The 23,216-nt window shown below is 53.9% G+C and overlaps 16 protein-coding genes and 1 non-coding gene across 17 annotated transcripts; 10 read left to right on the top strand and 7 right to left on the bottom strand.

The window, feature by feature from the left end:
- Positions 1-811: 811 nt before the first annotated feature.
- On the bottom strand, positions 812-1,981 carry BAUCODRAFT_25407 (uncharacterized protein; the record flags this gene model as incomplete). Its single annotated transcript, XM_007679166.1, has 1 exon — positions 812-1,981. The coding sequence occupies one exon, from the start codon at positions 1,979-1,981 to the stop codon at positions 812-814; it is 1,170 nt and encodes a 389-aa protein (XP_007677356.1).
- Positions 1,982-2,629: 648 nt separating this feature from the next.
- Positions 2,630-3,856, bottom strand: BAUCODRAFT_149349 (uncharacterized protein; the record flags this gene model as incomplete). The annotated part of the gene is made up of 1 exon (XM_007679670.1): positions 2,630-3,856. One exon carries the CDS (start codon positions 3,854-3,856, stop codon positions 2,630-2,632), a length of 1,227 nt encoding a protein of 408 aa, XP_007677860.1.
- A 146-nt stretch (positions 3,857-4,002) lies between these two features.
- BAUCODRAFT_72144 (uncharacterized protein) lies at positions 4,003-8,091 on the bottom strand (the record flags this gene model as incomplete). Its single annotated transcript, XM_007679353.1, has 1 exon — positions 4,003-8,091. One exon carries the CDS (start codon positions 8,089-8,091, stop codon positions 4,003-4,005), a length of 4,089 nt encoding a protein of 1,362 aa, XP_007677543.1.
- Positions 8,092-8,684: 593 nt separating this feature from the next.
- Positions 8,685-8,960, top strand: BAUCODRAFT_35342 (uncharacterized protein). Its single transcript, XM_007679274.1, has one exon. The coding sequence runs from the start codon at positions 8,692-8,694 to the stop codon at positions 8,941-8,943; it is 252 nt and encodes an 83-aa protein (XP_007677464.1). The 5' UTR covers positions 8,685-8,691; the 3' UTR covers positions 8,944-8,960.
- A 280-nt stretch (positions 8,961-9,240) lies between these two features.
- Positions 9,241-10,951, top strand: BAUCODRAFT_578032 (uncharacterized protein; the record flags this gene model as incomplete). Its single annotated transcript, XM_007679669.1, has 2 exons — positions 9,241-9,885; positions 10,009-10,951. 2 exons carry the CDS (start codon positions 9,241-9,243, stop codon positions 10,807-10,809), a joined length of 1,446 nt encoding a protein of 481 aa, XP_007677859.1. The 3' UTR covers positions 10,810-10,951.
- Positions 10,952-11,250: 299 nt separating this feature from the next.
- On the bottom strand, positions 11,251-11,679 carry BAUCODRAFT_56945 (uncharacterized protein; the record flags this gene model as incomplete). Its single annotated transcript, XM_007679332.1, has 1 exon — positions 11,251-11,679. A coding segment is annotated over one exon (429 nt), but the record flags the coding sequence as incomplete, so codon positions are not given.
- Positions 11,680-11,787: 108 nt separating this feature from the next.
- BAUCODRAFT_537988 (uncharacterized protein) lies at positions 11,788-12,674 on the top strand. Its single transcript, XM_007679668.1, has 2 exons — positions 11,788-12,326; positions 12,390-12,674. Exons 1-2 carry the CDS (start codon positions 11,889-11,891, stop codon positions 12,462-12,464), a joined length of 513 nt encoding a protein of 170 aa, XP_007677858.1. The 5' UTR covers positions 11,788-11,888; the 3' UTR covers positions 12,465-12,674.
- Positions 12,675-13,749, top strand: BAUCODRAFT_537989 (uncharacterized protein). Its single transcript, XM_007679667.1, has 2 exons — positions 12,675-13,248; positions 13,581-13,749. Exons 1-2 carry the CDS (start codon positions 12,885-12,887, stop codon positions 13,589-13,591), a joined length of 375 nt encoding a protein of 124 aa, XP_007677857.1. The 5' UTR covers positions 12,675-12,884; the 3' UTR covers positions 13,592-13,749.
- BAUCODRAFT_35339 (uncharacterized protein) lies at positions 13,726-14,824 on the top strand. Its single transcript, XM_007679273.1, has 2 exons — positions 13,726-14,676; positions 14,747-14,824. Exon 1 carries the CDS (start codon positions 14,147-14,149, stop codon positions 14,339-14,341), a length of 195 nt encoding a protein of 64 aa, XP_007677463.1. The 5' UTR covers positions 13,726-14,146; the 3' UTR covers positions 14,342-14,676; positions 14,747-14,824.
- BAUCODRAFT_35338 (uncharacterized protein) lies at positions 14,825-15,044 on the bottom strand. The gene has a single exon (XM_007679272.1). It carries the CDS (start codon positions 15,022-15,024, stop codon positions 14,854-14,856), a length of 171 nt encoding a protein of 56 aa, XP_007677462.1. The 5' UTR covers positions 15,025-15,044; the 3' UTR covers positions 14,825-14,853.
- Positions 15,045-16,097: 1,053 nt separating this feature from the next.
- Positions 16,098-16,362, bottom strand: BAUCODRAFT_35337 (uncharacterized protein). The gene has a single exon (XM_007679271.1). The coding sequence runs from the start codon at positions 16,310-16,312 to the stop codon at positions 16,118-16,120; it is 195 nt and encodes a 64-aa protein (XP_007677461.1). The 5' UTR covers positions 16,313-16,362; the 3' UTR covers positions 16,098-16,117.
- Positions 16,363-16,901: 539 nt separating this feature from the next.
- On the top strand, positions 16,902-18,324 carry BAUCODRAFT_35336 (uncharacterized protein). The gene has a single exon (XM_007679270.1). It carries the CDS (start codon positions 17,309-17,311, stop codon positions 18,152-18,154), a length of 846 nt encoding a protein of 281 aa, XP_007677460.1. The 5' UTR covers positions 16,902-17,308; the 3' UTR covers positions 18,155-18,324.
- Positions 18,325-18,481: 157 nt separating this feature from the next.
- BAUCODRAFT_537835 (uncharacterized protein) lies at positions 18,482-18,820 on the bottom strand. Its single transcript, XM_007679666.1, has one exon. It carries the CDS (start codon positions 18,698-18,700, stop codon positions 18,497-18,499), a length of 204 nt encoding a protein of 67 aa, XP_007677856.1. The 5' UTR covers positions 18,701-18,820; the 3' UTR covers positions 18,482-18,496.
- Positions 18,544-18,628, top strand: BAUCODRAFT_t23. The gene has a single exon. It is a non-coding gene; the product is annotated as a tRNA-Asp (tRNA).
- Positions 18,805-19,154, top strand: BAUCODRAFT_35335 (uncharacterized protein). The gene has a single exon (XM_007679269.1). It carries the CDS (start codon positions 18,878-18,880, stop codon positions 19,121-19,123), a length of 246 nt encoding a protein of 81 aa, XP_007677459.1. The 5' UTR covers positions 18,805-18,877; the 3' UTR covers positions 19,124-19,154.
- A 13-nt stretch (positions 19,155-19,167) lies between these two features.
- BAUCODRAFT_140516 (uncharacterized protein) lies at positions 19,168-19,733 on the top strand. Its single transcript, XM_007679665.1, has one exon. The coding sequence runs from the start codon at positions 19,289-19,291 to the stop codon at positions 19,478-19,480; it is 192 nt and encodes a 63-aa protein (XP_007677855.1). The 5' UTR covers positions 19,168-19,288; the 3' UTR covers positions 19,481-19,733.
- Positions 19,734-20,923: 1,190 nt separating this feature from the next.
- On the top strand, positions 20,924-22,898 carry BAUCODRAFT_60314 (uncharacterized protein; the record flags this gene model as incomplete). The annotated part of the gene is made up of 2 exons (XM_007679340.2): positions 20,924-22,775; positions 22,840-22,898. Coding segments are annotated over 2 exons (1,911 nt in total), but the record flags the coding sequence as incomplete, so codon positions are not given.
- Between the last annotated feature and the right edge of the window lie 318 nt (positions 22,899-23,216).

The following is a 23,216-nucleotide window of genomic DNA, read 5'->3' as shown; positions in this document are numbered from 1 at the left end:
CGGGTGGGCGCCACAATGTCCCACTCCGATGTTGGTGATAGGATGCGACAATGCTCTTCATGCAGACTGTGAAGCTCCCCTGTCGGTTCACCAAGCAGAGATTTCACGCGGCATTTGTTTTTGCGACGCACCACACGTGTGGTAAGCGTGAAGTGCTGGAGCTCCCAGTCCTGGAATCCTCTCGCTAGTAGAGTTGCGGGTACCTGAATGAATTCCGCAGCGTTGTTCCGGCGATCTCAATGCCTGGCAACCCACAACAGTCCGTGCCCCCTGACCGTTGAGTTAGGATCGAGAACAGTCGAGCCGTCAGCATCCTGCAACGTCCCAAACGGGTTGGCAGTGCTCGAATAGGCCGATCTGCGAAACAAATGACATTGTTTGGAACTGTCCTTCGACTATGACACGCGCCATAGGCAGCCTCTCAAGCCGGTAGCGTGCTGCATGCATATGAAATGCGGGCAACCCATTGCTCGGCAAGCCACATGGCATTGATCACGGTTCCGATCATGCGGCAGACTCATAAGGCCATGCTTGCTTCGTCCACTTAGATGGAAGAGCAGAAATCCCTCGCTTATCATCAACGCGGCTGCCAAGTAGAATAGTGTGGTTGCCCAGCACGTTGCATAAGAGTCTGCGGAGAATGCGCCGGGTGTGCAAGCGCTGTGTCCAAGCCGTCTATGCTTGGCTCTATTCCAACACGACGTCTAATGTAGACATGTCTATTCGAATCATTCACGCAAACCAAGCTCACTGCATAACAGTTTTATGAGCACTCGCACGCGCCCCAGCATGCTTTCATATGTCGCAGAACCTACTTCGGATGCACCTCGTTGACGGCGGTCTCATCGTCATCACCGTCGCCGTCGGCGAACACATCACGCTCTTGAGCATCCTCGTCATCGGTATAATCGTCCATATACCCACGTCTGCCTTCGAGATCATCATCATACGTGGTATGCAGTGACACATCGTCTGCGCCTCTCAGCGCGGCGACAGCACCTCGCTCGGACGGCTCATCAATGTACGAAGAATCAGCCGGTGGACCGCCCTCCGCAACAGCTGCTGCTTCTTCCGCTTCGAGCTGCTTCGCGCGTGCCTTGGTCCGGATATAGATGAAGTAACCTGTAGCGACACCTGCGACAATGCCAATTACTATGCTGATGTAGCTGGTGATTTTTGTCCTGAAGTCCATCTTGTCGCCGTTCTCGGCCAAATCGCCTATCCTGCTGCCGATCCAGATGTGAAGCAACAATTTTGGCGACACAATCGCCGTCGCGAGCATGAAGTTCGGCCAGGTCACAGTTGGTATCGTGCTGATGGCGCCATTGCTTAAACTGTATGGCAGTGGACACAGCCTGATCATGATCAGAAGCTTGAGCCCATCATGCTTGAGCACCAGGGAGAGTGCCGCGAAGCGCTTGTTCTTCTCAGTCAACTTGCTCACGAACCCTTTCAGCACCGATCGCGAAGCAATGAACGACGCCGTCGACCCAAGCACAGTCGCCGTGCTCATGATAAACCAACCCTTCATGCCAAACACAAACCCAGCTATAGTTACAAACGACGAGTATCCGATCAACGGCGGAAAGGATACGAAGAAAGTCATGAACCATAGTATCAGCCAACCTCCGGGCAGTTCTCGCCATCTTTTAGCGGCTGGCGCAAGCCATCGGAATATGCGCTCGTTGTACACCAGACCCAGTATGACCCCCACGAGTAGAATTACATTGAGTATAATGATGCCGGCTCGTTGTAAAGGTGTGAAGTGAAACCATAGCTTGACTGCTCGCCGTTGTATAGTTTCCGCATTTTGGAGCCATCGCGGTCGTTGATCGTTAGACCGTTGTATGGAACGTCGCTGCCAAAGTGGCTCTGATGTGCTTCTGCCATGTGCGATCGGGAGGATAGTATCGTCGTCGTCTTCTATCTGCGAGGCGAGCGCGCGGGCTGTGTCAGTGTAGGGTAAGTCGTCGCGTGCCATGTCTGCCCGTGATTTTGGAGACTCTGATGGAGAGCGGGAGCTGTGCACTTGCTATATCTGGGAGCGAACAGCACCCGCAGAAATCGTTGCTATCGATGCATTGAATGCGTAGATACGGTCTGTCGTGATGGGACGTGAGAGGGAGGCTGCAGCTTAACTCCGCTGACGACGACGACGGATGCGGAGTCAAGCAAGCATCCGACTCAGCCCTACCGAGACGCCACTGAAACATCTGACAGGCACGAGACGAGATTGGGAAAGCTGGTCCTACTGCCAAATAGTGGGACCCTGCTCTTGCGACAGCGATGTTGAGTGATTTCAGCGGCCGTCGGTGAGAGACTTGCACACCAGCTGGCCTCAAGCCAACCAACCAAAAGCGACTGTAGGAATTCCTGCTGTTACAGCTCTGCAGTTCCGACGTCCGGCTGTCATCGTGGGATAGAGCACAATATCCGATAGCATGATATTCAAGGTCCCTATCTGGAGGGCCGGTGTCTGTGTTAAGGGTTGTAACTACGGCCACATGCCTCTAGGTATACGCTGCTCATGCCACCCGTCTCGCGCCAACAATCGGCTGATACCATCATCAAATGCAGCTCCGTCCTCCGTGTTAATTACGTACCACGGATCTGTCACTCTACCTTGGTCCTAAAGCCATTGATTCCTCGTCATGGCGATGTTGTAACTGAAGCTGCTCTTCACAAGGCCGCTAAAGACGCTCGACCTCTGCAGCACCTCATAATCCACCAGAGCTTGCTGGTCCCACGAAAGCTGCTTGAGTACATGCAGATCTGAGGGCGGTAGCAGCTCCATCTTCGAGGTCACGTTCAGCGGCGGAGCATGCGCAGCTGCTTTGGCCTTGAAAGCTGCAAGGTCCGTGGTGTTGCCGGAGGCGACGTAGATCACGTTGAGGTTGTTCGCAAGTGCTTGGTTCATGTAGGCTCTTGTCTGAGATGAGTAGTTGGCGTAAGGTGCATCCAGCCAGCCTGCAACTCTCGCATCATGTTCGGTGCGTAGATGCGCTCCGTAGAACGCACGCCTAGGGATGGCCTGTCCCGCATCGAAGCGCAATATAAGGTACCGGGAGACCAGATTCTGTACGATCACAGCAGCCAACCGCCGTATGGTTGGGTTGACACGCAGTAGCTGTCCAAAGTTGCGACGAAAGCCACGCGGTACACTTCTTGTATCCACCTCCCACAATGTCCGCTCCACATTCACCAGTGTTAGATTGTCTGGAACAAACTCTGCCTTGCTCTTCAGCCACTCATCTAGATGCTCACGGTACGCCTTCTTAGTATTTGTACCGTCGAGGTCGACCCTTCGACTGCGTGGCCAGTAGTTGCCAGGCAATGCTTTTGCCATTTCCTGTCCCTTCTCCGGCTTGTAGATAGCCATCTGCGGACATGTCTGGCTCAGGGCTATCAAGAACCAATCTTCGTCGAACAAGAGGTCAAATGGTGCTCGTGAAGCCCAGACATCGGCGAGATTATCTTGGCTTCTCGTCGCCATGCCCGGCAGGATGATGGACGCACCGGCTTCAATGGCGTAAAGCAAGAAGTCGAGGATGTTGCCGCGCACGTTGCCGATGCCCCCATTAGCGTTGTCGAGATCGAAGACCAGGTTCGAATGCCACTCGGTGCGATTGCAGTAGGCTGCAATAGGTGACGGATTGAACGGCTGGACAACATGTATATCTAGCCATGAGCGGATGAAGCCCGAGGGTGATGGATGGTCGGTTCGCGGTGTGCTTAAGCTGCCGTACGGATGCTGCGTACGGTACCAATAAGAACCGGCATACAGTGGCAACAACGTCACGAATACCAAAAGTGCGTTAACGGCAGACGATCGGTTTGTTACGCTTTGAATATACATTGTGTCCTGTTGTTCAAGGACATTCGGCTTTGGATTCGCGAGCGCTGCGTTGCAGCGTACCAGAGATGACTCAAGGTGCCTTGCTTCTCTGCATTCCGCAGAAGGTACTGAGACATCCATCAGATACAGAGTGACATGCAACCACTTCAGTCAGGACTGCGTGTGCCAAGTGGACTAGGTACCGCTCTGTGAGGAAAGACACTAGGGCCATCGCCGGCTGTAGCAGCCAAACTGTCCGCGTCATCCGCGGTGCCCTCCGCGTCGGCACGCTTCAGATGTGCCATACGGTCTGGCGCGGTAAACATCTCTATGTTCTCGGCGGTGAGCGCCTGGGGAGGGCCGGCAGTGGCAGAAGTCTTCTCATGGCCTTCATCACTGACGCCACGACCGAATCGTGTTTTCGGATCTTCACCACTTTCGATAAGTGCGTCGTCTCTTAGCGACATCGCTTTCTCCTCGGCTTCCCTTTTGCGTACCGCAGCGTCACCAGGTAGCTCTTGAGAACGATCTATAGCGGCGTGGTGATGGAAGTCCAGCTTCTCCAGCTCTGACGAGAGGTGCTCTTGTGGAGACTGAGATGCATGGTCTGAGATAAAAGACGAGGTCTTGCGCGACACGCGCGGACGCTTCTGCGTACCGCTCTCAACGACCTTGGCGAGCGCTGCACGCTTCCGCTTTCCCTCAACAGCCCACTTCACCAGCATTTTCTCGAGGTTCGGCTTCTTCACAGGCTTCGATAGATAATCGTCCATGCCAGCCATTTGACACTTCTCCCTATCGCCTTGAATCGCTGACGCAGTCATTGCCACGATCGGCGTACTTTGGACCTCCGGATTCGAAACAAAAGGCGCCGCGTTGCGGATTGTGTAGGTAGCACGGTATCCGTCCATGATCGGCATCTGTACATCCATAAGGATGATGTCAGGCCGAGGGTTCTCCTTCGAATCAGGTTGTTGAAGATAGTCGAGAGCCTCTTGACCATTCCACACAGCTTTCACTGGAAAGCCGAGCTTCTTGATCGTCTTCAGCGCTATCTGCTGATTAATGGGATTGTCCTCGACAACTAGAATTTGTGTTTTGCTGCGCTCCTCTTCGCTCAGTGCAGGTTGCGGAGCGTCTGACGGCCAGACTTGCAAGCCTGGGACGCCGTTGCCGGAGGATTGGCGGTGATGCAGAGGCTTGGCTGGAGTGGTGGGCGTAGTCGGCACACTATGCTCGGAGCTCGCCCGGGAGACAGAAACCTCTGACTGCAGTCGATCGGGGATGGAACCTAGGTCGAGGATTGGCGAGTTACCGCCCTGGAATGCAGCCTTATGGAACGGAATCCAGAACGTTGCTTTCGTGCCCACACCAAGCTTCGAGTCAAGCGAGATCTTACCGTGCATAAGCTCTACAAGGTTCTTGGAGATCGTCAAGCCCAAGCCCGTCCCGCCGAAGCGTCTGGCAGTCGAGCTGTCAGCCTGCGAAAACGGTTTAAAGAGCTTCTGTCGCACTTCCTCCTCAATGCCGATGCCCGTGTCTTCGACAAGGAAGTGGACCTCCACCGTTTCCGCAGTCTCCCGCTCAGGCCAAACGCGCATTGTCACGCTGCCCTCAGAGGTAAACTTGATCGAGTTAGTAAGAAGGTTCGTCATAACCTGTCGTAACCGTCCTGGATCACCCATTACCTTCCAAGATTTCAAGTCCTGAATATCATCGATGTATCTCAGGCCCTTGCGCTCCGCAGCAAAGCCCAGCATCTTGTTAACATCCCGTATAACGACCGAAAGGTCAAACTGTACCTCCTCGATGTCCAGGCGCCCACTCTCTACTTTGGAGAAGTCCAAAATGTCATTGATCACGGTAAGCAAGCCGTTCGCACTGCGCTGAATGTTCTCGGCGCACTCCTTTTGCTCCTTGGTCAGCTGGCCACTATCGTCATCTAACAGGATCTCTGCCATGCCGATAACGCCCGCAATCGGCGTGCGAATCTCATGGCTCATGTTGGCCAGGAATTGACTCTTCATCTTGCTCGCTTCTCTCGCGGCCACACTTTGTGCCATCAAGCGCGAATTCTCGCGCTCACGCATCTTGACCTCCTCGGCTGCCTGATGCAGCTCCGTAACATCCATACTGACGCCAACAACGCCGTCTCGGTATGTCTCGCCGTCAAGACCGCCTTTCCGCTCCTGCCTCAACATGGGCAGCAGCCGTGTGCTGTAGAAGCGCTTGTTAGTCGTGTTCGCCACATCAACTAAGCGTTCCGCGGCTCGACCTTCCAAAACATCCAAGATCGGCCCTCTGTAAGCCGGAAGCTCGTTCATACGGTTCTGCTCTTCGAATATATCCCAAAGATCCATGCCAAGATAGTGAGACTTCGGCACATCCGAGTCGTAGGGCTCTGCCATAGAAAGACCCTCGAAGAGTGTAAGCTTGCAGTTTTTGTCGATGGCCCAGAGTGTTATTTTTGCGGTATCAATGACACGAGCAAGCGCCTGTCTCATTTGCCTCGCTTCCTCGCGCGCCATTACCACATCGTGGATATCCGTGCAAGTTCCGAACCATTTCATGATCTCTCCATTCTCGTTCCGCATCGGCACGGCTCGGCCGAGCATCCACCGCCAACTCGCGGACTCTCTGTTCCAAGCTCGGTACTCTGTAAGGTATTCGTCACCCGTTGCCAGACTATGCGCCCATCTCGGCTTTGCCACCTCTAGATCGTCTGCATGGAATGCATTAACCCAGCCGTCGCCGTGACTCTCCTCCCGCGTTAAGCCGGTAAAGCTGTACCATCGGTCGGAGAAATAATCGTGCGAGCCATCAGGCGTTGTTCGCCAGATCATCTGCGGCACCATGTTGCTGATCTCCTCAAACTGTTGCTCATTCTCTCTCTGCTGGCGAGAGATGGTCTGAGCGTAGTCCGTGACGTTATAGAAGAGCACCAGACCGCCAAGGAATTCGCCTTTGTCATCGAAGAGCGGCTCGCCTGCGACGTCGAACAGCATTTTGCTGCCGTCTATGGCGCTGTAGATGCCCACACGATACTGCTCGAATGATTCCTGCTCCCTCATGACGCGCATGATTGGAAAGTCTTCGAGGGCGAGCTCGGCGGAGAAATCGCCTTTGTAGAGCTTATAATGGGACAGGAAATCGCGTGCTTGCTCGTTCGAATCGAAGTCGCCATCCTCAATCCATGGGTAGATGAGTTTGATGGCAGCTTTGTTCGGCAGGCCGAAGCTTTCATCCTTCCACATGGCGTAAGCGGGGATGCTCATACTGTTGAGAATCGCGTCCTTGAGCCTGTTAGTCTTCGAGAAGATAGTTGGAGCGGACGCTGCCGAGCTCTTAGACGGTGGTCCTCGTGGCGGAAAGTCTGTCAGAGGGTGGGCGTAGGGACTTGTGACATTGGGATGCATCGTAGGCGTTCCGGGCTGCTTTCGCTGGCCAGAAGACTCCGAGCTTGAGCCCGAACTCAGACCGGAGCTGGAACTCATACCTGAACTCATACCCGTTGGCGCTCGAGCGACCGTCCTCGTTGTCGTCTTACCGTTTGCGTCCGCCACGGAAGCCGCTTGTGCTGTCTGCGTTGATGTGAAGGTGAGAGTGAAATACTGCTCATCCTCGGTGGCCCACACAGAGATGATCATCTGCGCTTGGACGTAGCTGGACATGTTATGTCGTGTACCAGCTGGTAGCCCTGTTTGTGGGTTGCGATCCGCAGAGAAGACGATGTCAACAATCGCGTCGTGGACTTCAGTTCGCACGCCACTAGCTGTACTTAGTCTGGATGATCCAGCCGACGTTGTCCGCGCATGACTATGACTTGTGGGAGTGTGTTCTTGCTGTAAACCTCGAGAGTGATAAGTATTAAGGTTGGTAAGCGAGCTTTGCACGCGAGAAGCGTCGTCGACAACAGTTCCGAGAAAGTCTTCCCACGACACGAATACGGCATTCCCGTTCTGCAGCAGGTCAATGCCCAACTGGCCAATGGACACGCCGTATAGCACGTCGGTGGCACTGTGCACGTCTCGGCTCTGAAAGCGGGTTAATGCATCTAGACCACCTGTTTCCGGAGAGCTTGCGAATGGATCTAAGCCGAATAGGCGCCCCATGGCTTCGTTTGCAAGCAAGACGGTTTTCTGACTAGACAGTACCAGCACTGGCATAGGGAGATACTGCAAGGCTGCGAAAGCCAAGTCGGTCTTGGCCTGGGTTGGCGGTATCCTGATGGACAAGCCTGAACGCGATGGAGACATGTTATCTCGCACGCTTCCTCCATCAGCTGAGAAATAGTCCTCCGCATGCACGTCTTCCGCCTTCGCGTCCGACAGACTGCGCGCAGTCTCATGGTCTTCGAAGGCCACCCGACCGCGGCTCGCCATGTTCGGCACCATGCCTGTTGCCTTACCACGACCGCTCGCGAACAGCCACTTCACCGAACTGTTGTCCAAGACTCTGCGTACACTCGCGGCGAGACATGCAAGTGCATGGAGGGTTCGTATCCAGCCTTTTCAACCATTTGAAGGCTCCGCGGAGCCACACTGCCAGTGTCGTTACGCGTTCGCATATACCTCGCGACCTTGCCGCCTAGTCTGTCGAATATGACCAAGTCAGATGTATTAGGTGTTACAAAGGATGGGAGGGCGACCATTTGCGACACAGAGTAGGAGCATGAGGTGCGCGATCGAGCAATAGGCTCGGTTCTGACGTCGCTGCAGGCTTGGAGAATAAAGTTCGAACGGCGGTGCATGGGAAGGAATGAAGCGCTCCCGAGCCTGCCGGAGAGCATGCAACGAAAGGAGAGTCTGTCTTTAGGACTTACCGGCCTGGCCTGCACCCTAATGTCTACCTTACTCATGCGACGCCTGGTGATCATCCATACCTTGTTCGCACGAAACGGATGCCCCTGCGTGCCCGCAGACATTCGCCGCAGATCCGCGTTGATCGCCGTCGGCAATCCTTCTCCCTTGCCGGCAGAGGCCGGTCGAGAACACGACAGGCCTGCTTCATATGCACCGTCAACATTGTCTACTTCGTACACATACTACTCCCTTTACTTTCTAACAGCCGAGCTGGCACCCGGCAGCAGCAGTCTAGCTTGTACGTGATGTGAACGAAGATTCCCAGCATTTGTCAGAAGAAGGCTGTGGTCGTTTCTACAAAGGCTGCCGCGGCGTACGCAAGCCTCACATGTTCGCCACCTTCACTTCCACCACGTTGTTATACAAGCCTTTTCAATATTTATTGTATGATGCCCCCACTTGAGACCTCACTACCGAGCGTATACAGTTATAGCAAGCCGAGATTCTCGCGGACCGCGAAGCGTGGCAGCAATATGACCAACGCATGATTCCTCGCATCTGTAGATTCATGCCATACAAGACTTAACGAAGAGACATGCTACGATGATCCCGCAGTACTCCGGCCGCAACCGTGGGCCCTCTAAGGGTGGGCCCAGTGGTGTTCAGCGGTCGTATGCTTCTCAGCTTAAGGAGACCGAGGCTCTCTTTAACAGCTACGAGCACCTGCAAGGACTGGAACGCGGAGATGCAGCACTTACGATGCTTCGCAAGGTAGCATCGCTGGTCAAACCGATCATGCGGAAGCGTGGGTGGAAAGTTCAAATCTTGGCCGAGTTTCTCCCATCAGAGCAGAACCTGCTGGGTTTGAATATCAATAAGGGCTACAAGATTTGCATTCGGCTACGATATCATAACAACCCGGATCTGTTCCTTCCGCTCGAGCAAGTAGTTGACACAATGCTTCACGAACTCTCCCATAATGTGTGGGGTGAGCATGACAGCAATTTCCACAAGCTATGGGATGAATTACGAGACGAGCATGAGACCTTACTTCGTAAAGGCTACACTGGAGAAGGTTTCCTATCTGAAGGCCACAGGCTCGGTGGTGACAGGTACAACGCGCCGGCGCCACACGATATGCGCCGCCTGGCCCGCGCTAGCGCGGAAAAGCGACACGCACAAGGCCAGCTGAGCAGAGGTTCCGGGCAGCGGCTGGGAGGCACGCCACTGCATCTGCATGGCGGTGATGTGAGGCAAGTCATCGCGGACCAGATCTCTAGGCGGAACACAATCAACAGAGGTTGCGGCTCAGGGAGGAAAGACGCGATCAAGATCTCAGATGATGCCTCCAATCACACGTTCAAGACCTAGGCGGAAGAGGACGATGCAAATGATCGAGCGATCGCGCAAGCGCTGTATGAGTTGTTGCAGCAGGAGGAAGAACGGAAGATTCAGAATGGCACCTTTTCCAAAGTTCCTGGAGATGGTGGTCTGGCCTGGAGCCCGTCAACCGGCCTCTACGATCCACGTCTGAGTGAAGACTCGTCTCAAGGACGCAAGGTGCCTGACGAAGATGAGCAACTGAAGTGGGCATTGCAGGACAGTATGTCGCATCCAGAGAGTTCGTTGTCAAGGTGGTCTCCCGTCTCGCCTTTGACACCACCACCAAACGCTCAAGGCCAAGATCGTGCGATGTCCGCGCCACCAGTGCCGAATAACACCAAGCCCATCGTCAATAGTGTGACGCAGACTGCAACAAACAACGTAATTGCCTCTCGTCCTACCGAGGTTGCCGATGCACGGCCGGAGGCAGCTAGAGTGCCGCCACCGTCAAGAACATCGACCACTCAATCAGCAGTCCACGTCGACCTCTCCGAGCCTTTCGACCCAGACCTATGGACCTGCAATATTTGCACCTGCATCAACCCTATGCAGTACCTAGCCTGTGATGCTTGCGGAACCGAACGACCGCAAGCGACGCCAGCGTCACGTCCAGCGGCGGTGGCCAGGTCGCGTACTGTCGGAAGCAGGCAGCCGGCGGCTATCTCAGCGACACTATCGCTTCCGCACCCGATACAGCGTCTCGGGTGGAACTGTGAGCGCTGTGGTGCGTTCATGGAGCACCGATGGTGGACTTGCAGCGCGTGTGGTTTGATGAAGAGCGCGTCGTAAGTGCAAGCATTAGGCGAATGCACTTGCCCTTCGCTGGCAAGGTGACTATGAATAGCGTAGCATTCATTGCAAGCGGTGATCTTCAGCGCATCATTCGCAGGCAGCCCGACGGTCTAGGTATCGTTCAGAGAAGATTGCGCGTTCTGCCCTAATAAAAGCTGCTTCAAGCAATGGTACTAAAGCCCGATACCATTTATGCCTTGCAATTCTTTATGCTGAGCTTCTGAGCTGCTCAGCGCGAGCACTCCTCCCATCCAGCCTCATGTGTCCACAGCACTTCCACAGATGGGTACGGAGATCTTGGGTAGCGCTTTGGCTCCTAGGCAGATCCAATCAGGCCGGTGCAGTCTTCGCAGGTCCTACGGTTTGATCACTTCCGCCAGTACCGCTCGCATCAGTGTCGGCAATGGACCTTTTTGTCTCGGCTTCCTTCGAGAAGACATCGTCCCAGTAATCCTGCCGGAAGCCGTCCATGAGCTGCGTGTACTGCGGTCCAGCCTTGACCCAACCTTTGACGCCGCCCTCGAGCACCGTGACATGCATGTTATGGTCATTAGCAACGTTACGAACATGCTCCAGGAACCAGCCTGCACAGCGAGGGCCCCGTCCGGAAGAAGAGCCGCAGGTGAAGACAACCCACTCTATATCCGACTTATAGCAGAGCTCCCAGAGTATGCCACGATTCCACCAGAAGCCTTGGGCTGGGATGTTAATGCTACCACGTATAGCTCCGCCTTCGTAGTCCGTCCGTCGGACGTCTACGATGAGCATGCTGGCGATCTTCATGGAGAGGATCATGAAAGCTCGTCTTTGAGGCATTATCTCGGCTTCCATCGTGGGCTGCGGAAAGGCTGCGTGCCATGGCTGCTCGTTTGAGGCCATCTTCAGAGCAAGAATGGGATACTACGGCTTGGTGTCAACAAATGTGTCCAATATGCAAGCATGTGCCCATTCCGCTTGTCCCAGTGCGGAAAGTCTCCGCTTCGGCCAGTGGCCCCTTTGCCTCGCTTCAACTTCCTACTCTACTTCAACTCCTCATGTGCGGGTATCGCTAGGCTTTCACCATTTACCTCGTCATAATGAAAGTCTGTAACATGTCAAGGTCCAATAAGGCCAGCATCCTCCCCATAGATGACTCGATCCATGGTGCGACGCGTAACTCGGATACTATGACCAGCGCAGGAACCTGCTCAGGTCTTGGGCAGGACCTAACCGATGAACACTTCGACTTCCTCGGGTCAACCAAGGAGATGCGTGATATGATCTATGATGTTTTGTTGAGGCCAGCACCGGACTTGTGCCGAGCGCCATGGTGCCAATCTTCACAACCAACAAGGCCCCCAGCTGTCCATATCAGCAACGCGCCCGTGTACAATTGCCTCATCGTCAATAAACAGTTCACTCTCAAGTATCGGGAACGTCTGTCAGAGCTCATGACTCCGAAAGTCTCGTACTATCCCTGCGCGGTGGTGGAGCTGCCGATTCCTGCTTGTATACGCTTAGGCGAAGCCGTGGAGGTGCGCTTCGAACTGGAATATGCGCAAGGTAGGATAACTACGTCGAAACTGACACCGACGAAGTCGTGGCACATCGGAATACCTTGCGAAGTATACAGGAGCAGATGCCACACCTCAAGCGCTTGGACATTCGACTGATTGTACAGTTGCCCTATCATAATGATGGCTGGGACCAGGAGTGGCAGCAGGACCGCTTGGATCCAGTTGAGGAATGTTTCATGGAAGCGGCGGCCACCAAGATCGAGATTGGCAGTACTGATACCACACACGAAGAGCCGCGAGGATGGAACTCTACCATGTGGTGAGCTGGAGATACTCCGGAGAAGATGGACTTCGGACGATGGATGGTCAGATATCCCTTATGAGGAGGTCTTCGTAGAGCCTCGCAAGTAGCGGTCCTAGCATTCTGTTGAGCGTGCTTTCCTGTTTGGGGAAGCTAAAGAGCGTGGGACATAGCGCCTTGGCGCGGGAGTTACACTTTCCCACTTCACTCTCTCATCACAGCAGACCTCAAATTCGGCATTCCCGGAATTGCCGTCATAAGCGACTACGGAAAGCATGCATGGGACGAGTGCCGCGAATGCGACTACATGCAGCCGGTCGAAGACAGCCTCAATGAAGCGAACCCTACCGATTGCAGCTCAACCTTTGGTATTACCCAAAACGGAAGGGCAGGAGTGTGTCGAGCACGAGATTCAATGCAAGACGTGGACGCACTCAATGGAGGGTTGGAACACGCGCCAGCCACGGAACGTTCTTCGTAGTCGGCTGCTGCGAATTCTGCGTGTGACACTAATGCCTCTTCATCATGTGCAAATTGTCTCAGCCTGCCATTTGCGCCCACTGCAAAGACTTGCTGGTATCGTCTTCGGCAAGACTGCCGGAAGCACTGGGGAATCCGTCCATCTAGCAGACAGAAAAGGTACGACTCCAGCCACCCAAAATAGCTCTGTGAATCGGTAAGCAAGGTCAGGAGCGCTCTTGATACTCGAGACTTTACCCCGTGTACAGGAGATTGAGATGGACATATCGACAGTGTTGAGACAATCGCTGGTTTGCAGATGTCCACAAGGAAGCCCATGGAGGGCTAACGAGTGGCTCGTAAGCATGTAGCTTGCCTCTTCGCTGACCGACATGCTACCCATGCCGCTATCACAAGCACCCTCTCCGGTACTCATATTTGATAAGATAGCCGGCCACACTACGATGAACATGAGGTCGTCCTCCGCATTACTGCACTGACAGCTTGTGCAGTGGAAGGTTAACACTGGCCGCTGTCACCGTACAGCTTTGCCCTGCGTTTGACGTTCTAAGAGCTGTTTCAGCAACCTTCGTCTGTCGACAATCCTTCGCTCGTATGTGAGACCGTCAAGATTCGCCCTTTGAGATCTGGAGGCGCGTCCATGTTAAGACTTTGTGCTCTTGTCATCTCTGCGGCGAGCTGGCTGTCTTTCTCATGGTGGTATTGCGCGTTGGTCAATTTTTCCAGCCCTCACAGACGTAGAGCCTTATCAGCTTGTCCGCATCAACCCTCGAAGTGAATCTGCTTCTGAAGCGAGCAAACGGAGGTGGATCTGCATCTATAGCTTTAAGCTGCTGAAGAAGCTACGGGTAAACAAGATCTTAGCTGCATTAGGAAGTTGCCGCAAGCAGTCAAATTGTGGTTTGGCCGGATCCTGCCATACCATGCTAATCATACCCATTAAGCCATACGCACAATCGAGGTTGACGTCGACCTGCGTCTGCTCTCGACTTGACGGATCAGTGCAGAAACACCACATGATAGCGGGACGGCGTTTGGTCGTCGCATCGCAGGTGTGATGCAGTCTCAAGCTGCTGTCTTGCAGGCCGCCCTGAAAACCCACATGGAGCTTCCAATTACTGGGCCCGGCATGTCGCAACCAACACATTGGGCAGACTACACCTGGCTGGTGACGAAAATCGACAGAGAAAAGGGTGGCCGTCGCATAGTATCGATGAGAGTCTTAATGCTAGGAATGAAAGGCCGGCAATAGGATGTTCGGGGCCCATAGTCAGGCGGAAACCGATGTTCGGCTAACAATCGTGATGCCAACATGCGTTGCGCTTCGTCTCCTGGGCATTAACGAATGCTACCATGGCTGGCAACCACTCTTCGAGAAGCCTCGCCAAAACAAAATGTGGTTAGAAGTGCTTGAGGCGAAGATCGATGGCAAGAGAAACCGTATGGCCACGCTGATTTCGTCAAGCTCCTAGGACGCGGTCTGGGTATTTCTGACACACCTGCAGTCCTGTTCGTCGGCGAGCTGATACATGCGTATCCGGAAGCAAGGCTGACCCTAACATATCGGGATTCTGACGCCTGGTACAAGTGAGTGGCACGAGGAAGCCGGCGAATGTGGTGATTGACCTGTGTTACAACTGACTGGGATGTCCGCCAGGTCAAACCTGGAAACAGTGGGAAAGCTTATCGATCATCCTCTCACCAAAACTCTGATACCGGTTGAACCTGCTCTTCGCATGCACTCCCGGTTCACCTGATCAGCTTTCAAGCGGTCTCGTAAGATCCTTTGCAATAGTGATTCTCGCGGGAATGCCAAGGTTGCGTACGAGCAGCATTAAGAATATGTTCGACCCACTCGTGCCCAGGTATCGGCTGCTGAAGTTCCACATCACAGATGGGTGGGACTCGCTTTGTAGATTCCTCGATATTCAGCATCCTGGTGTTGAGCTCCCACGTTGAAATTCAACGGAGACACTGAATAAGCGATTTGAGGTTGCATCAAGATTTACGCTGGTGGCTATTCCAAAGCCGTTGCTGGTGCTAGGCCTCTTGTCATTCGGCAGTGCGTGTGCCCTTTTCCGAATCTATTGGTGAGGCAGGTAGTTCTCGTAATAGGTCTAGTAGGCGATTCGAGCAGTGCTATGACAGCTTCAAGTCCATCGAGATTGCCTGGGACTTATATAACTGTTATTGTGAGCTTGCAGCTTACAGCATGGCTTGCCTACGTCCTGCGTTGTCCCTCTGCTCGTGAAGCCGTTGGTTGCGTCGGTCGTTTAATTCTGAAGGTGCTTTAGCATGCGGTATGCACGATGCGACATTCAATGGAATCATCCGGGTCCTCCTCTTCTCTCATGCCGAACACACCTTCCATACGATGCTCTCCGGTCCGCTCGAGTCCCATGCAAGGCACTAAAAAGTCGCCATCCTTGTCCGCCGCAGCTACTGCCGCGCGAGGAACAACAAGCTCTGCGGCAAGATCAAGCACACCGCCGTAACCGCCTCCTTAAGGGAGCGTAAATTCGAAACCAGCCGTCCGGTCAGAGTCGTAGCACGCTGCGCGCTCAGCCTTTCGCACATTATGTAGAGCGAAACAGGAAGACAAAGAGCTGTATACTCCAGCATGATGGAACACTGTCAAGTCTTGTTCTGCCGTAGCAGACAGACTCTGTAGGATAATGTTGGCCGCTGCTTACATTTAGCGAATCTCCTCATTGGCAGCCGGAAGGGCCACTGTACACATCTCAGTCAAGTAGTCAGTACGTCGCATCTTGTACGCCTTCAGAGTGCTGACCACGGGTGGCGCTGGAGAGATAAATTTGGATAGATCGTTGATGTCCTGTGAGCCCTACCTTGTGTCACCCGATAAGGAGTTGATCACGCCCAAGCCACTTGTAAAGCTTTCGCCCACCCGGGCTTTATGACTCAATGTAATGCTTCGGAGGCATGGGCGTCCTCTGCAGCTGATCCGAAGAACGTCGGCACAGACGTCGCCACGACGGGAATGTCAGGACTGGAAGAAAGTAGGCCCTCACTCTGCAACAAAGGCGGTCATCCACAAGCCAACATCGCTATTTCGCGTCGACATCACCACAACGTAGGCTACGAAGGCTTCCCAGACCGGTTCCGGGGGCCACTTTGGAGCGCCCGGTCCGCGTCTAGCAGAGACTGAGATCGTGCTGAGTTCCGACCGCTCGTCGAGCCGCGCAACCGACGAAAGCACCATTACGCTCTTCGTCCCTAAGCCATCCGCAGTGGCGTGAGCGATGCGGCAACGACTGGGACCTACATGAGCTGAGGCGGTTTGGGAGAAAAAAGGTGTCAGGGACGCAAGTGGGTCCATGGTTGCCGTGAGAATTGTACTCATGCCGGGTCCATCGCCGCGGAGAGCAATGAAGCAACGTACATGACACGGTCTGAGCCCTGGAGCGTTTAGCAGCGAAGGTGGCGGCCGTATACTGCAAGCAGATGTTTCATGACTGGGCATCTCTGACGTCTGTAATGCCCATTGCGGCCAAGCTTGCATAACTGCTTCCGAGGGATCCTTTACTACCTGTGCTATCGCAGCCTCGAGAGTTCACATGTTGGCCACATGCGGCGAGCATAGTTCTTATGAGCAAAGATCACCTATCGAGTCATTGCCAAGTATCGTGGCAACGAACAACAGCGATGCAAAACGTCTTCGATGCGAAACATGTCTTTCCGCACGATGCCGGGAGCTGATGCAATGGACGTGAAGTGAAACGATGTAGTGCTCTTGGTTTATGTGGAAAGGAGAAGAGCAAAGTGCTTGGCGCGAGTCTCCGCAGACGTCCCAGCCGACAATGCCGGCTTCGGTGGCTCGGTATCATTTGCAGACTTCCAAACTCTGCCAGACTGCGCTCATGCCAACACCGCCGCCTCCACCGCCGCAGCTCGACACATGCCTTCAAGACGCTCGGCGAGGTCAGCGCCGCGCCCCAGTCTGCGTAACGACCGCTCTGCTGCTCGGATCGTGCAGCATTTCGCCAATCAAACCGTCACTTGGCAACCTTGGCGTTACCGCCCAGGATCAAGCCAAGATGGCGCGGCGGAGGGACGCTGATGAGGCAGTGATGCGTTCACGCTACATAATGCACTCCTCCGCCCCCCGTATGCGAGGACAACGAGTGCCCTCCATGATCATTGTCTCAATGTCGACGCACGTATAACATTCGAGAGGTGCCTGTAACACACCAAAGACATGCAGGCCGGATCCGACTTGGCGCCAAAGGCTGGGCGAGAACACGAACAGACTGTCACTCCCTTGTCGAACCTAAGACATCCCAGTCCATGTGTACTACCGCCGATGCAACCTGTCAGATATGCTGCGAACGATTACGGCAGGCATACTGGACATGACAGATCGCGAGCAGACGACGACTACTACACCTCCGGCTCTATGTCATCGGGCTCATTCGTGTCACCCGTCTCGTCAATAGAAAAGGACCACGACCGAGAGTCGGGTGTGACAGTCAGAGATCCGGAGAAGGCGATGCACAATGCGCGAAATACCGATCGACGCTCGAGAGACAATCTAAGTCTCACATATACCGACGATGAAGAGGCAGAGGATGAAGGCCGGCGGATGCAGGAACAGAAAGCGGTCAATATTCTGCTGTTTCTCGCAGGGCCATGCGTCCTGCTGTCAGCATTGAATGCGGCCTGGACTATCATCTCGTGTGTCATCACAAGCCTTACACAGCCGGTACGCCTATGCGCCAGAAGACCGACATTCGGACAACAGCTTGCTGGCTTGCTGGGTCCGGCACTGAACCTGCAACTCCGCTGCATCCACACCCCTTTGCCGCCATATGCGAATGAAGATGCTGTCTACCATACCTGGATGCTGGTGGCAGTGCATCTGCTATCTCCGTTTCTGAGCCTTGGCGTGATGTTCGGAAGCTGGGTGTTAGCCTTCTACTGGGTGTCATCACTGGTCGTGGGCGATCCTGCAGGTATGGACAAGCAGGACGACGGAAGGGAGACCGTGCTGGGGCTGCGAAGGTGGTGGGAAGCGTGGCTTCTGCGGAGTGTGAAGGAAGAATAATGTGACCAAATCCTAGCTGGGACTTAGCGATGTCGTTCATGACTTGTGATACTATGTATGCACCTTACTTGAACTTAGCATGGCGTTGGTGGCGATGGGAATGTGCTTCGTATATATGAAGCGTGTACTGAGATGATTCTTTACTTCGAACTTCACAGTTCACTCCAAGCAGTAGCAATTCCCAAGCTTCGTCCTCAGAATATCTGCCCTTGAGCTCGCCTCGAACGCAGGCCAACACTCTAAAGTCCGGCGAAGCTTCGGCAGATATTTTTCTGAATATATATATCAAATGTTCGACCATCTATACTACTGTAATTGAGCCGTCCGGTTATCTTCATTGGTCTAGTTGGTCACATGATATCTATCAGTTATTGAACGAATTCTAATACCCTTCGTTAGGTGGTCATGATTTCCGCTTGTCATGTGTACATACGTCAAGCGCGGGAGACCTGGGTTCGATTCCCAGATGGAGAGCGTTTCCTTTTCCAGTTTTTGGTCGATAATCAGCAAGCTCGAGTGAGGTCTGAACGAAATGCGTGTTGACATGCATTCCCGGTGCTTCGTTTTGCCGGCAGCCCAAGTCAATATCGATCGCGCATTCGAGACATGAGTAATTCACGATATATCTAGACTGTTGGGTGAAGGAGCCCAGGAGCAGCACTTATGCATTATAGGACAGCTACGTATACAACCAAAAAGTGTTAGGGTTAATTGACGCTGAGCATGAGTCGATCGCCTGAGATCATTGACCCGGAAGGTCAATATGGGAATATAGTCAAGCTTTCTGATGGGCTGGCAATCTGTCAATGGCTTCCGACCGATGATGCCTCGTCCTCACCACGTGGCAACAACAAGAAGATTAGGGACGACCTCCGTGATCGAATGCCACATCCCTACATTAATGCCGACGCCGCATTCTGGGTCGCATACTGTCAGGACACATCGAACCATGTCCGATCGGAAGCATGATCGACGGAGACAGGCTCTCAAGGCCCGCTTCTACCCACCGGATACGCTGCCGCCATTAATGGCGAGGCGGTCGGCAGCCCTGGCGTGATGTTTGGTAAGGACGTTTACCTCCGCACCGCAGAGGTCGGGTACTAGCTAGGCGAGGGATACCGGAATAAAGACATCATGTCCAAGGCTATCCTGGCTTTCGTCGAGTGGGTATGGCAGACGTTCGGTATCCTAATCCGCATTAATGCCGAGACCTACAAGTTCAATGCTGCAAGCGGGAAGGACCTGGAGAGGGCTGGCTTCAGGTGTGAAGGCGGAAGGCCAGACGCAGTCGTTAAGAACGGTGTCATATCGGCGACATTGATGTAGGGAGCTTTGAGGCAAGAGAGGTACAAAAAGCGAATATCTTGATTGGAGCATCAAGGCAGGCGGGTCACTTGGTCAGACTCGTTGGTGGGAAGCCGATTGCATTGAAGAACCCCAACGCCCCCTGTATCATTCCCAGATGCTCGAGTTTAGCTTTGATCTCCATAAGCATTGTTACCCACGTAGGTAAAAGAATGAGAGTGTATGAAGACAGCGGCTAACGAAGCAGAATGAAATCGATAATTATATAGACCCCTCTTCCAATGGCTTGCGCTCCCTGCCCAAAATAGGCGCACTGGTCTTGTGGCTGCCCCTTGCGGCTTGGAAACCATATGCTGGTTCTACAGTGTACTATACTGTCGTTGTCGTGATTGCGAACACCCGTAATGTATACTTCTCCGTTGTTACACCATGACGGAGGTCTTGAGTAGTACAGTACCCGCCTCCGAAGTTAAAGCTGCATCCGGATCGCCTGCAGGGACGCATGCAGCTTCGAACCCAGAAAGTCAGATCCACATCCACACTAAGGAAACAGATCAACATGCAGTCGCTACCGCTGAGCTAGCTGAGGCGATATCATCTCCGCAAGCTCCTCCCATTCCAGATATACCTTCCTCCGCAGATTCCTCACCCATCAGCGAGCGCAACCAAGCACCTGGCATTTTGGATAGAAGGAAGAGTGTCAAGCCTGGCAGTCGGTCACAGAGCCGGTCGCGCAAAGGCGGGCTTGCAGCGCGGCGTGGTCCGCCCATCAAGATCAGCATGGCGGATATCGGAGCGGAGATGAGGGCGAAGGATGGAGACACGCCCGGCCAGGAAAGCGAGATGTTTGAGGATGCTACATCAACACCGAGACCTGGGTCGGCTGCGGATGGCGAGCACCGTGGCAGGACCGCAGAGGAGCAAGTCATCAGCGAGGCAGCGGGCTTAGCTATTAACGGTGCACCAGAGAAGCTTGAGAGCACGGTGGAAACAAACAATGGCCGTGTGGAGAGTATTGACATGCCTAATGGGCATGCGACAGCACCTGCGCACGCCGCAGTAAACCGAATACCGGACTTGCCACCCCCGCAACCTTCTACATTCCGTGACCGCAGCATATCGCCTGGCAAGCCTCTTCACGGCTTGTCCGGAGACTTTCCGATCAACACACCACCACCGCCGTCAACAGCTGATCGGTTACGTGCTCTCGAGCAACGACAGCTTGGCGAACGAACCAACGGTCTGTCTCCACGGCCACCTGAGAGCTTTGCCCGAAAAGCATCAAGTAGCTTCACCGGACTTCTGAACCGAATTGGCAGTGTTAGGAAGCCTGCCAGGTCTCCACCAGGACGGCAGGAGGGTGGCTTTCTCGCTAGGAGGAACACCAATGCATCCATGAACACTTTAGATACCCAATCCAATGGCTTGACACCAATCGCTGACCTTCCCGAAGGTGTTGTTTCGAAGTTGAGCTTGCAGGACCAATTCAACAGCGTGAGGAGGCAGGAAGAATCAACGACGGGTAACGAGAATGGATATGTGGAAAATGGAGCCGATGACAGAGCACAGATGGTCAGAACTCACAGTGACGCTGATATGTTAACATCACCCACCAAAGCCAGCCAAGACGAGCCATCTCCGCGACTTGATCGAGCCATGTCAACACCTGGAATACTGAAGTCTCCACCTCTAGACATGAAACTACCCCCTGGCACAGCTTCCGGTCTTTCAGCGGGACCGTCAGAGGAACCACGGCCGGTCAACTGGGATCTATGGCAGACTGTGGTCTACGAGGGTTCCGTCGCAGTGAAACGAACGAATGCGGACGAACTGCGCGAGGCAATCGCTTCTGGCATTCCAGCACCGATAAGGGGTGTGGTATGGCAGGTACTAGCAGACAGCAAGAGCGACGAGCTAGAGACCGTCTATCGTACTCTGAAAGCTAGAGGCACAAAGGTAGAAGACACATTGAAGCCGATGCCTATGGGTCGAAGCGACTCGCAGCCACTAATCAACGGAGCATCTACAGAAGAAGGTCTTGCCTCATCAAGTGCCAGCATCCACTCCGAAAAGTCGACACCTGCAACATCCGCCATGGCTAGTCCGCCGCTTTCGGTGGAAGGCAACCCGATCGATATGCAGGAGAAAGTGTACGCCGAGAAGCAGAAGCGCGAGACTGCACAGATGCAGAAGCTTGAGAAGATGATTAAGCGCGACATGGGTGCACGAACTTCCTACAGTAAGTACACTCAATCGGTGGGCTTGCAAGATGGGCTGTTTGGCGTGTGCAAAGCGTACGCGCTCTTTGATGAAGGTGTAGGGTATGCGCAGGGCATCAACTTCATCGCCATGCCGTTGCTCTTTAACATGAGTGAGGAGGAAGCATTCACGCTACTGGTCAAACTGATGAATAAGTATGATTTGCGGAGCATGTTCACTCCCGACATGGCTGGCCTGCATCTTCGGCTATATCAATTTGAGCGACTGCTAGAGGACATGGAACCAGCGCTGTACTGTCACCTGCGGAGAAGAAAGGTTGAGCCGGAACTGTACGCCACACAATGGTTTCTGACGCTGTTTGCGTATCGATTCCCGTTGCAGCTTGTACTACGCATCTACGATCTGGTGTTGAGCGAAGGCTTGACGGCGATTATTAAGTTCGGCCTAGTCCTCATGCAGCGGAATCGCCAGGCTCTACTCGAAACGAAGGACATGAGTCAGCTTAGTTCCTTCTTGAAGGAGAAGTTGTTCGATGTTTACATCGATAAGTCTCCGTCAGCATCTTCGTTGCTAGATTCTGGCTTCTTCGGATCCGTCACCGGCGGCGCAGACAAGGAGCTCTACCGCGCAGATGAGATGGTGCGTGATGCGTGTGAGATTGCGATCTCTGAAGAGATCCTGGCCAAATATACTGCAGAATGGGAGGAGCAGACTCGGACTGAGCGTGAACGGACCGAGGAGCTCGAAACTTTGCGCAGCACCAACCAGACCCTTACCACGCGGGTCAAAGCCTTGGAAGAGCGCACACAACAGCAAGACGCTGAACATGTGTCCATCGCTTCCGAGCTCGTCAACCTGAAGCTGCTGAATGACAGCCTACTCGACGAGAACGAGGGGCTGAAGCTGCAGATCCAGGAGCTGAAGAAGGTTGTGGATGCGCAACCGGCAGAGGTAGAGGAGAAGCTCAAGGAGGAGATGGAGCGAATCATGACCCGGAACGTGGAGGTGCAGAATGAAAACCGTGCCCTGAGGGAGGAGTGCGAAGATATGGAGAGGGAGTTAGTTGGGGCGAAGATGGCGCATGCGCAGGTGAGTCGTTGCGAATGTCATAACTGCTCTTCGGATGACACGCAGAAGCTAACAGGAAATGCAGGCACGAGCGGATCACGATGCGCTACAGCAGCGCTTTGCAACCATCCAGGCGGCTATTAATGGATAGAGCCCAATGCAGTCGCCAAGTCGCCACACCAACACTCAGCACGAGCCTCACGGGCGCCGAGACAGCACTCGGCTTGGCCGGCTGGATCCTGATCACGACACTCGTTCACTGGATAATGTATGAACTTGAACATAGCACGAGGCGGTGACTTGCATACATGTAGCATTCAGAGCGTTATGGAGCGGTACGGGAGCAAGTCAATTGCAGGCATCACTTCTGAGCGTTTCACAGAAGATCTGCATATTGTAACAAAAAGCATGAACATGGGATATTGAGTATCAAGTTGGCATAGCGAAGAGAAGCCAGGTGTATGTATGA

This window comes from Baudoinia panamericana, assembly GCF_000338955.1.
Source record: "Baudoinia panamericana UAMH 10762 unplaced genomic scaffold BAUCOscaffold_8, whole genome shotgun sequence".
Lineage (NCBI taxonomy): Eukaryota > Fungi > Ascomycota > Dothideomycetes > Mycosphaerellales > Teratosphaeriaceae > Baudoinia > Baudoinia panamericana.
The sequence above is the reverse complement of the archived record's forward strand: the minus strand, read 5'-3'. Positions and strand labels throughout refer to the sequence as shown.

What these genes read in the sequence shown, in the direction of transcription:
- BAUCODRAFT_35342 (XM_007679274.1), top strand. Translation starts at nt 8,692, where the DNA reads ATGCGACGCCTGGTGATCATCCATACCTTGTTCGCACGAAACGGATGC.
- BAUCODRAFT_537988 (XM_007679668.1), top strand. Translation starts at nt 11,889, where the DNA reads ATGAAAGTCTGTAACATGTCAAGGTCCAATAAGGCCAGCATCCTCCCC. An exon ending in GCTTAGGCGAAGCCGTGGAG is followed by an intron (nt 12,327 to 12,389) that starts GTGCGCTTCGAA and finishes ACACCGACGAAG; the next exon opens with TCGTGGCACATCGGAATACC.
- BAUCODRAFT_537989 (XM_007679667.1), top strand. Translation starts at nt 12,885, where the DNA reads ATGCATGGGACGAGTGCCGCGAATGCGACTACATGCAGCCGGTCGAAG.
- BAUCODRAFT_35339 (XM_007679273.1), top strand. Translation starts at nt 14,147, where the DNA reads ATGCAGTCTCAAGCTGCTGTCTTGCAGGCCGCCCTGAAAACCCACATG.
- BAUCODRAFT_35338 (XM_007679272.1), bottom strand. Translation starts at nt 15,024, where the DNA reads ATGCTGAATATCGAGGAATCTACAAAGCGAGTCCCACCCATCTGTGAT.
- BAUCODRAFT_35337 (XM_007679271.1), bottom strand. Translation starts at nt 16,312, where the DNA reads ATGGTGCTTTCGTCGGTTGCGCGGCTCGACGAGCGGTCGGAACTCAGC.
- BAUCODRAFT_35336 (XM_007679270.1), top strand. Translation starts at nt 17,309, where the DNA reads ATGCAGGCCGGATCCGACTTGGCGCCAAAGGCTGGGCGAGAACACGAA.
- BAUCODRAFT_537835 (XM_007679666.1), bottom strand. Translation starts at nt 18,700, where the DNA reads ATGTCAACACGCATTTCGTTCAGACCTCACTCGAGCTTGCTGATTATC.
- BAUCODRAFT_35335 (XM_007679269.1), top strand. Translation starts at nt 18,878, where the DNA reads ATGAGTCGATCGCCTGAGATCATTGACCCGGAAGGTCAATATGGGAAT.
- BAUCODRAFT_140516 (XM_007679665.1), top strand. Translation starts at nt 19,289, where the DNA reads ATGTCCAAGGCTATCCTGGCTTTCGTCGAGTGGGTATGGCAGACGTTC.